Here is an 11,120-nt window from a genome sequence, read left to right as displayed (position 1 = left end):
AAATCTTTTTCCTTTCTTACCCCTTTAGTTTATTTGGATTTGCCCAGCATCTGAGTTCTATCTCGGGTTGTTTTGCCAAGTAACAGATATGGTTCTCTTGTGTGTTGTCCCCTGAATTTGCATAACTGTGTGGATGCAGAGTCTTGCAAATAGATGTCAAATATTTTCCCTGTGGGGACCATTCTCTGGTTTCTGCATGAATGAATGTTGTCAGTGCTTCCAGATATTACGTAGCATAATAATTTCTGGGACTTTTTGGCTGCCCAGTAGAAGCTTTGCTCTTCTGAAGTTCAGTGGCACAAAGGATTTCTTAAAAAAGCAGCGTATTTCATCCTTCCCCAAGATTCTGTAGCTCCATTAAGGGCTGGGCTTATCCTGCCTCTGCAGTGACCTCTCTGCAGCTCCTTCAGGTCCATCCCATTTCTTTTCCAGATTGAAGTAATGCACGATTATCAGGAAAAACGGAATTCCTTGCAGTCTTTTATTTCAGACAGTGATGACAACTTAGATATACTGAAAGGGTAAGCTTTCACCCAGTTTACATCACTCTGAATGATGTGTTTCTGGTCAGCCCTTTCACCATCCGTGTACGTCATAGTGCTTGATGTCATCTCTTGCACTTTTGCTATTTTGTCACCCCTGTGTTGGTTGTTAATGAGGTCACACTGTGTTTTGGGCTTGCACAAATTGCCTGTGCTTTTTTTTAATGCAGACATAATATATTTTTTTTTCTTCTTTTTTTCTTTCTTGTAGCCATGTCATAAATGAGCTTATAGAAACTGAGAGAGTGTATGTAGAGGAACTGTTCACTGTTCTGACGGTGAGTGACTTCTTCAGATTGCTCATTACTGCTCCCCGGTGACTTGTACAAAAGAGCACCTGCCACTCTGTGGAACTAAGCAGAAATGTGACAGGACAGGTTTCTACCAAACTGTCAGATCCCCAGCTAGTCATGAATTTTCAAGTTTTCTCCCTTTTTATTTCTAAGTAGGAGGCATCTGCAGGAGCAGTTGGTGTCAGGATGAACTTTTCATCCAGAATGAGGAAGAAGCCTTCTGTTTGTACACACATGCACTGGTAATTAGTTCTATCACTGCTTGTGAAAATGTACAAAGAGCTGGTGTTTTTTAACTGCTCCCTCAGTTCTTTACCTTTTGGAGATGAAAGAAGGTTGTGTTTTATGTTTGGAAGGTTTCTGTCTCAATGCTTTGAGGTTTGTGGATGCATAAAGCGCATTTCTTAATCCAGAAAGCAGACTCTAATTTCTCTGCTGCTATTTTAAACACATGTATTTTGTTCCACAATGCTACTTGCTGATGAATGAAGCAAGTCACTGTTAATTACCTCATCCTGATTATGTTTCTCTGACCCGAGAACAAGCGCCATATAAATCTGTTCAGCTGCAGGTAGTTACACAGAACTGCCTTCCACTGATTGGCTTTTGTTTTGTTAAACTGCACTTGATGTGATAAAGCAGTTGGCAGGTATGTGGGTTTATTGCTGTGTCCAGTCCAGATAGGGGACAGTGGACAGGGCAAGCTAAGTTGTCTGAAAATAACATTTCCACAGAAGAGTGAAGCCTCCTTGCATGGTTAAATAAAAATGACTAATTTTCCAGATACTTATCTTCTGCTGCATCTTTAATCAAATACAGAACGCTTGCTTGGTGGAAGGAATACTGATTTAAACCATAATTAATATAAGAGATTAGTATGAAAAGCCAAAGAAGATATGCCATACATACTAAGTACGTTTTAGCAAACATTTGCTACTTGTATTAAATTGACCTCAGTTTTGTGCAGCACTTAGTGACTGGCAGGAGCTGCCTGAGCTGCTGCCAATAGCTTTTTGCTGTTTTCTTTGCAGAGATGGTCCTGAGTGCTGGCTCTGCCTTTCTACTCTTCTACATTTAGGATATTTACCGTATCTGGTAGCTGGTTTTGTGTTGGTGTAGTAATGTCATTTTCCTGCAGAGAGCTTTGCACTGTTTGCTAATTCCACCCAGCAGTTGGCAGCAAAGGCTTCCTTCTGGGAGGCTGTGATAGCAAGAGGCAGGTGGAGCAATAGGGGACAGACTCCTGAGGCTGCAGGAATTGAGGAGAGCAAGATCTGCTGTTCAGCATGTCTTGTGCAAGAGCAAAAAGCCCATTGATTTTGGTATTTGATCTCAAGCCTTCTCTGCTCTGTAACAAATCACCTTGTACACTCAATCTTGTGACAGCATCTGTAACTGCACGTTCTGTACAAACACGTTTGTCACTCGTGTCCCAGGGTCGTAACAGCAGATGTGTTTAACCCAGACAAGTATTCCTGTGGGATCAGTTGGGCTGTAGTGAGCAGACAGCGACTGCAATTTGCCTTTTGTGATCAGAACGTCTCCACAGCATTCACTCACCCCAGGAAAGCTGTCCCATGCCATTCTCTGCTGGACCACAGCCCCACTTGCCTACGTACTGAAGGCCGATGTGCTAAAATATAGGGATGTAGAAATTTGAAATGAAGTAGATTATACTGGAAGTCTGCTCACATCCCTTTGTCCTCTGCCTTTGGGGAGGTGCCAAGCAAAAGCCTGAAAAACTGAGCAATTAACCCATTTTGCTTCCTGCAGGGCTACAGAGCTGAGATGGACAACCCTGCCATGGTCATCCTTATGCCTCCCGTGCTGAGGAACAGGAAGGATGTCCTCTTTGGAAACATGCCCGAGATATATGACTTCCACAACAAGTATGGTGCTGGCTCTCCTCCCCCTCTTTGCCTCACTGATTTCCTGTAATGATGAAGTACCTTGCTCACAGCTGCGTTTTGTCTCTTCCCCTGTCTCTTGCAGAATATTCCTGCACAGTTTGGAAAGCTGCCTGGGAGCACCCGAGAGAGTGGGATTTTGTTTCCTAGACAGGGTTGGTGATTCATTTTCACGTATGAGACAGACTTTTTAAGGCCAATGTTTCTGCTGTGCTTTGCACTCTTCAACATCTCAGTTGTGTCAGTTGGATGAGGTGCTTCTGATATGTAATTCCAACAGCAAGGGAGGAAATACAACTGTGTGGACAGCAGCAGATGGGGGGAAGCAGCAGTCATGACTGCTTGCTTCAAGGAGCATTCTGCTTCTCAGCAGTGGCTCTTTTACTTGAACTCTGACTTTCAGATGTTATACTTGGAAGCAGAGCTAAAAGCACGTTGCAGTTCAGGTATTCTTTCTGTTTAGCTGCCCAGCAGGCTTGCATATATGTGCCTGACTTGCATTTTGGCTTTCCCTGCAGCGAGAGGATTTCCAGATGTATGAGAAATATTGTCAGAACAAGCCCCGGTCAGAGTCCCTGTGGAGGCAGTGCTCTGAGAGCACCTTCTTCCAGGTGAGGTGTTGATTTCTATCAAGGCAGTGTTGTCCTTGGGCACTTATCCTAAACACCATCCTCAGCACTCCACTGTTTTTGCAGTGTATTCTGTTTGCCATTGTGTGAAAGCTGCACAAGAATGGCAGTTGGAGTTGCTTGTATACAAAGAGTTTAAGGCAGATCCATCCATATCATGTGTTTCTATGAAATCTCTTTTGTTATATGAACTATAGGACATTCTTACATGAAATCTATGAAGTCTTCAAACCATATTACTCATGCTGTTAGAATAACTACAGATTGTTAGCACATACCTTACCTAATATGATTTCTGTTTCAGGAGTGCCAAAGAAAATTAGAGCACAAACTTGGGCTGGATTCCTATTTGCTCAAACCAGTGCAGCGCCTGACAAAATACCAGTTGCTTCTGAAGGTATTTCATATGCTGCTTTTGAAATGACACTTGGAGATAGATTTGTTTTCCATTTTATTTTTCAGTTGAAGTTTACCTCTAAATAAAGCCTTAGGTTACGTGTTGCTGAGCTTGGCTCTCCAAAGTGACGTTCAGCAAGGTTGACATTTTTCATACCTGAAGAAGGAATGTGTGCTTTTAACATGTTGTTTTAGTGGGGAGAAGAACTGAATCTGTTCAGAGATGTAAAATGTAAGAAAAATGAACCAGAGATGTCCATAAGGGTATGATGAATGAAAGCACACCATGTTGATTTATCTCTTCTGCTTGGGTTGTTGTAGTCCCCATAATCTTTAATGCATTCATCCTTTTGTCCCCATTCTGATGCAGAGCACTGCTGCCTTTCCCACTTTACAGAGAACTGGGGTGGTGGCTTCTGAAGGCTGTTGAATCTCACCTTCCAGCTTCTTGAATGAGGAATGAGTACACATGAGGCTCTAAGCAGTCAGAGGAGATATGAAATGAGAATAATTTTATATCAGTCATAGTGTTGCCAATTCTGTCTTCTGCTTATTGGCTTGAAGGCGCCAGGATTTATAAAATCTTCCTTCTGTCTGCCAATCTGAAGACAGTCATGCACTGCACACTCATATGAATGCATTTGTGACGTATTAGCAGCTGATGCCAAACCTGAATCATATTTGCCATTTCTTATCAAGCAGGAAAATGCAAAACAAAGAACTCAGGTAAGAGTGATGCCACTCTGTAACCTGATGCTGTCCTCAAGGAAACCCAGAAAAAATGGACAGTGATATTCCACACCTCATATTGACTGGTTTACAGTTAGTGCTTTTTCCATTGGCATATGAAAAAAGAAACTCAGGGAGTGCAGCTTGCTCTTGGACATTGGAAACTTTGGGTGAGCTGGAAAAAAGTTTGCTTTTTTCAATCTGCAAGCACATGCTCTTCCATTTCTATTTTCAGGAGTTATTAAAGTACAGCACAAGCTGTGATGGAGTTCAGGAACTTCAAGAAGCTCTGGTTGCAATGCTGGATTTGCTAAAATCAGTCAATGACTCTATGCATCAGATTTCAATAACAGGATATGACGTGAGTAGATTTCAGTAATTAGAGAACTTGTACAATGCTGGTTGATATATTGGAAGAGGATGGTGTCACAGGATGTAGGAACTAAAAACCACATTAGAACAATGACAAACTGAATGGCATCAGGAAGTTTATAGATGCCAGTCTTCCATTTGATTTCAGGATTTTGGAAGCTATTCCCATCCAAACAATATGTGGAGTTGCGTAGTTCCCACACTTGCCACCTTGTGGTTCCTGGGAGCATTTTTTCAGAATCTACCTTAGTTCTCAAATGATTCACCTTATAACAGAGCTGGGCTGTCATCATATTTCTCATTCAACCTTTAATTAAATACACCCTGAAGTAGGTTTTGATCCTTGCCTGTTGAAGTGGCTGTCCTTATAGGGATTCAGGGAGGGCTGAGCTGCTGGTCGCATTCCTGGCGTTCTTGAAAAATCCTTTTCTTCCCATTCTGCACAACCTCTGTTCAGGCTCAGCTCTCATCTCACTGATGTGGGGGAGCCCTTGATATGATCTTTTCTAGGTGCTGGCAAGTTTTCTTACCCTTCAGTTATTGACTTGTATTCCTTTGCATAGACTAACTGTTGGCTTGTGTCTGAGACCTCTTCTTCTCTCCTGGCACCATGCCGTCACTCCAAAAGATCATCTGATCCTTCCAGGAAGACCTATTCTTAGAGTGACATGCCTTGGAACAGAGCTGGCCCCATTGCCCTTCATTGTTTGCACAGTGCTCCTACATTTTAATTGATGTAATCTTTTTTGTGTGTATTTGTCATACTTTCACCAGGGCGACTTGAGTGAACTGGGAAAAGTATTGATGCAAGGATCTTTCAGTGTTTGGACAGGACACCGAAAAGGCCCAACAAAAATGAAGGATCTTGCCAGGTTCAAGCCAATGCAGAGGCATCTCTTCCTATATGAGAAAGCGTTGGTCTTCTGCAAGAAGCGAGAGGATCATGGAGATGGATATGATAAAACTTCGTCTTACAGTTTTAAGCATTTTCTGAAAGTAAGGATTTTTTCTTTGGGGCCACTGCCATGGGGATTGTAAACTGCTAACTTTGTGAACCCAGAGAGTATATTTTCAGTAGTGCAATGGCTTGGTTTCTGCTATCAAGGACTATAATGCTCCAAATGGAGGTACCACGAAAGGCTGGTTGATGTAGTAACATGTAGTGGATTATGGAGTGGCATCTGCCAGAGAAACAGTGCTTTGGACAAGTCCCAGGGATGGAGAATGTGCCTTCTTCCTTCCTCTAGTCAGCTTTTCAGGACAAAGGGTTGAAAGCATGAAATGGACAGCATGAACTGCTGTCATGTCCAGCTCCTTGGAAGAATCAGGGCTCCTCATGTTCCTGGTCTCCGAGGAGGCACAGCCTCCTGCTGCCCAGCCAGGAGGAGGGGTATCACTCCTCTTCCTCTCCTCTGCTTTTCTCCTTCAGCAGGCTCCAGCTGCAGCTAGCAGCATAATTATCAGGCAAGGAGAATAGCCTCTGGCTAAACAGGAGGGACGTAAACAACTGTCCCAAGGCTATAAATGCCAACTCTTGTCAATAAAAATCCCAAACTGCTTCTCTAAAAGAGACCGTCTGGCTTATTGTGTCTGATGAGCACTTCTAATATGAGCATTTTGTCTCAGTACTCTGCCTTGTTTTTCTTGATAAATAAAAAACAATATAGGTACGTCACAGAATGGAAAAACAAATGGGCAGTTGGAGGCTGAGCCTTTGAGCCCAGATGCTGTGAGTCCCCTGATCTACGTGGGGTCTGGGGAGAGAGATGACACCAGCAGTCAGAAACCTTTCAAGGATGTTACAGTAGATAAGTCTGTTCAGCTCCGGTGCACATTACAAATTGTGTATTAAAAACAAATCCCAGTCCATATGTTTAGCTACTTAAGTGCTTTTCCCAAACAGCAGTTTTCTTTCTGGGGAGCTTGTTTTCCCTGTAGCACTTGTTTTGCCGTATGTGCTTTTGAAAGATCTGAAGAGGCAGCATGGAGAAACCTGCTCAGAGGAGGAAATCTTGTGTTCAAGAGTCCAGACGTTCAGGTCAGTTTTTGTCTAGGAGGGGCTCATTTTCCAGCATTTTGGATTGCTAAGCTGAGAGGTTGTGGTTAGAGAATGCCTGGATGCTGAAGCATTAATACATCCCTGCACGCACGCGTTCTCAGAATTGCTGTCTTGAGGGCAAAACCACATTTCCTGAGCTCAGCATTTGGTTGATTGGTGATAGTATCATGGAATTAATTTTCCTTGCAAGAACGTTTTGCGGGGATTCAGAATTAAAGAAAGCTGTTTCATGGAAGCAGTGTAACTGGACATCTGTAGAAACAGCAAAAACAAAACCCCAAAACTTTCCCCAAACAGGCAGACTTTAAAAACAAAGTAATATTTTAAATGTTATATAAAATAGCCAGTAATAAATATCTCTTCAGCTGATACTCAGTAACTTAAAGCATGCAGGTTCATAACTCATTGCAGTGCAAGGTAGATTATCTGCCTTTTGCCACAGTGGAAGGTGATGCAGATGGATGCCATCCCAAAGCGTTAAGCTCAGCCACCTCCATCTGCATTGCAGCAAACTGCAGCTGAAGGGACAGTAAATCCTGCTTGGAAGGAGGAAGAAGTATTTTAAAATACTCTACCATGAATCAACGTGGCATAAATACACCTATTTGTGGTACCTTCCTTCATGTCTTTATAGTGGATAATCTAAAATTGCAGGTGTCTTGATGCCTGGGCAGTTCTGTAGTGGACACCAAGTGGAATTGCCAATCCAGAGGGGCAGCACAGAACTGGAAATGAGAGTTTGGATGAGTGCTCTGTAGGTTGCCCTTTCAACATCTCAGTGTTGCATTTGCCTACAGTCAGAGTAGAGCCTGATCTCACTTTCCATGGCGTTGTGGCACTATACTGCACAAGCCCGAAGTTTTCTGAGATATAATGCCTTCATAGCAAAGCTGTGCTGCAAATTTTAACCTGTGCATTTTTAAATAGGTGCAATTTTAAATAAAGGAATAGATATGTGTGAGATTGTAGATGTGCAAACGGTCTCTGGCTTTAGTCAGCGATCAATCTCAGTTCTATTCATCAGTGCAGCCTTCCAGACTTTGGTGAAACCTCATTGTGCACAACAATGACAGACAAAGAGGGGCTGGGAAATGCTGCTTGCTATTCAGTGCCCTTTCTTTCTGAGTCTGGAGTTTCTTGCAAGTTCACAAGAGCTCTGCTATTTATACCAGCGAAGAAATGAAGAAAGTTAATTAGCAGCTTGCTTCCTTTCTCCTGAGGCTCTTCATAGTCATTGAAATGGTGTGCCAACCTTTGAGAGAATAAGTAGGAACAGAGAGCTTGACTGGGTGATCCCACCTGTAACTGTTGTAGCCTTGCAGACAAAAACTCTGACTATGCACTTAGTCAGGAAGGATCAGCAATGTTTAACAGATGTTCCTTCTCAGGCTTCATTTGTATTTGTACTGGATTTGCTTATGGCCACCTGTGTGAATAATTAATGATATGATACCATTATTATTAGGTCTGTTTCAAAACATGAAAGTGGAACACTTAACTTTTTGATCATCTGTTAATCAGTGGTGAATCGCTAGCAAAATCTACTTTACGGGGCAGTAATTGCATGTTGTGCTCAGTGGATGGGTCAGAGGCCAAAAGAGTGATCTGAAATTCCCAAAGAGCTAAGGGCTTCCCAGATGGGTTTGAAGTAAATAAAATATAGCACAGCACAAATTAAGTATGTAGGAAGATAATGCGCCGTGCATTTATAAAGCTTCTTATACCTCATCTGAGAAATGTCATGCTGGAAGAGACATAACTTTTCATTTTGTTCCACTGATTCTTGAGTAGAAATTCTCCTGAAGTCTATTAGTGGTTATAAGAAAGCTTTGGTAAATAAGGCAAGCTGATGGAAATCAGGGGGAATAACTCAGATGATGACTTCCAGTTGCTGCTGAAATGAAAACTGATGAAATGTGTTAAAGCTGTTTTCACCCAATTCAGCATGGTGCAAAATATATGGATTCATTTTAAAGGGGAAAGATTTGTAACATGCTTCATTTTTTGGTTCTTTTCTCTTTGCAGATGAATGCAGTTGGAATAACTGAGAACGTGAAGGGGGATCATAGAAAATTTGAAATCTGGTATAGTGGAAGAGAAGAGGTATACGTTGTGCAGGTTTGTAGCTTCAGAGATCTGAATATTTGTAAATAGTGGTATGGAAATGTCTCCTCTTGATCTTCTCAGGTTATAAGGTTATCAGACATTCAGCTTGTATTCTTCTTTCTCTTTGCTCATGTCTCTGTTCACAGAGCTGTCCCAGTGGCTACTCCTCAGTGTCCAGTACAGGGCTGTAAAAGTGGAGACAGAGCTGGTCTTTGGAAACAGAGCCTTTAATTCCAAATGCGGTCTCAAATAGACCAGTAGTTGAAAAAAACATTTTATTGTGCTCAGCAGCTTACATGAACTGAGATGGGAAGTGGGCCTCATGCTTTAATGAACATAAACACATGCTCTACTCCAATTAGATGCTGGAACTGCCCCCAGAGTGAAGGCTTAGCTTCCGTGGTGCTAATTCCAGTAGTAGTTTGACTAGTCTATGGAATAGTAGCCTGTTTTTTTCCTGTTTATTTTCCCCTCTTTTGTAGCGTTTTGAATAGAATTTTATAAGAGTGAAGTATTTGCTTAATGCTGTATTCAGAGCACAGCCTCTTGTGAAAATACTGTTTGTTGACATTTGTTTTTAATTTGCCCTCTGCTAAGCTTCTTCCTCCTTGTCATAATCCAGTAACAAACTTCAACTCAGATGTATGTAGGGTATACATATATTCAGAGGATAACGATAGGACAAGGAGGAATGGTTTTAAACTGAGACGTGGAGGTTCAGGTTAGATGTTAGGAGGAAGTTTTTCACCCAGAGGAGGGTGATGAGGCACTGGAACAGGTTGCCCAAGGAGGCTGTGGATGCCCCATCCCTGCAGGCATTCAAGGCCAGGCTGGATGTGGCTCTGGGCAGCCTGGGCTGCTGGTTGGTGACCTGCACATAGCAGGGGGTTGGTGGAATTAGATGATCATTGTGGCTGTTCCAACCCAGGCCATTCTATTATTCTGTGATAGATTTGGCCCTTTGGGTATTTTGAAAAGAGAATTATTGCATGCTCAGATGTGCTTTTTCCTGTACTCCTTGGGTTGTAGCGATGTCTCCACCATTTCTGCTGTGTTGCCTGGATGTGGTGGGATCGTTAATTTAAAAAGATGAAGAATATTTTAAATTTAACGCTGGCTTTGGATGAAAGGGGATTTCAGATAATTGCAGCATTGAAAAGTAAGATTCTATTCATACAATATAATGGATGATTCATAATTCAAAATTCAGACAATTCTCTCTTCTTTCAGGCCCAAACAGTAGATCTGAAGATGGCATGGTTAAATGAAATAAGAAAAATTTTATTCAAGCAGCAGGAGCTCATAAAAGGTACATTTGACCAATTTGTCTGTGGCATTCACTCTGCTGCAGAACCTTTCCTATTTTCACACTGCTAATCTTCAAATCCACTAATTCTCACCAGAGAATTGATTTTCAGAAAACCCAGTAGCACAATTCTGGAGTGAGGTCTACATTACAGGGAAGTAACATAAGTTAGAGCTGTAAAGGCCGAGTGCTCAAGTAGAAATGAATTACAGAAGTACTTTTTTTCTTTTTTTCCTATTACCGTGGAGAGTTATTTCACATTTGTTCTCATATGCTTAATTCAACAAGATTCATAGCAGATGCCTTGTTTTAAGCATATTATAGTCCCATAGACTTCAGTGGAATGCTTGCTATTGGATTTGTGCTAACATACCATCTTAATCATAACTAAATCTGCTCTGTGTAATAGTCCCTAGGTCTGGTTGTCTCTAAACAATAATCATTAGAGTTGTTTGAAAGGCCTAGCTTTGAAAATAATGCTTCAAGTGTGACAGCTGCTAAGGAACAAGGATGTAAATCTGATGTCTGACCCACAGTGGAGAAGCAGCAGCCTAGCTCGTGCACTGACCAGCTCCACCTCTCCTCCCAGCTGAGTGATGGGTGAGTCCCTGGGGTGGTTCTGGGTGGGGGGCACCAGCGAGCACTCATCTGACAGCACAACCTGAGCTGCAGTTTTCTTTTTATGTCCACTCAATAATCGAAACTGGGCACTGAGATCCTTCAGAAAAGCATCTATTAATAAGTACCATTATTATTTCTGATCCTGCTTTGCAAACCTACA

The 11,120-nt window shown here is 42.1% G+C and overlaps 1 protein-coding gene across 2 annotated transcripts in view; it reads left to right on the top strand.

The window, feature by feature from the left end:
* Positions 1-11,120, top strand: part of MCF2 (MCF.2 cell line derived transforming sequence) — a 39,947-nt gene that overhangs the window by 20,883 nt on the left and 7,944 nt on the right. For both annotated transcript variants that reach the window (XM_010715218.3, XM_010715219.2), the window contains exons 14-24: positions 433-521; positions 754-820; positions 2,609-2,724; positions 2,828-2,897; positions 3,261-3,353; positions 3,676-3,768; positions 4,732-4,857; positions 5,643-5,864; positions 8,953-9,045; positions 10,264-10,342; positions 10,876-10,939. In XM_010715218.3, the coding sequence (XP_010713520.1) occupies positions 433-521; positions 754-820; positions 2,609-2,724; positions 2,828-2,897; positions 3,261-3,353; positions 3,676-3,768; positions 4,732-4,857; positions 5,643-5,864; positions 8,953-9,045; positions 10,264-10,342; positions 10,876-10,939 (1,112 nt within the window). The remainder of the gene's footprint in view (positions 1-432; positions 522-753; positions 821-2,608; positions 2,725-2,827; positions 2,898-3,260; positions 3,354-3,675; positions 3,769-4,731; positions 4,858-5,642; positions 5,865-8,952; positions 9,046-10,263; positions 10,343-10,875; positions 10,940-11,120) is intronic.

This window comes from Meleagris gallopavo, chromosome 9 (assembly GCF_000146605.3).
Source record: "Meleagris gallopavo isolate NT-WF06-2002-E0010 breed Aviagen turkey brand Nicholas breeding stock chromosome 9, Turkey_5.1, whole genome shotgun sequence".
NCBI lineage: Eukaryota > Metazoa > Chordata > Aves > Galliformes > Phasianidae > Meleagris > Meleagris gallopavo.
The sequence above is the reverse complement of the archived record's forward strand: the minus strand, read 5'-3'. Positions and strand labels throughout refer to the sequence as shown.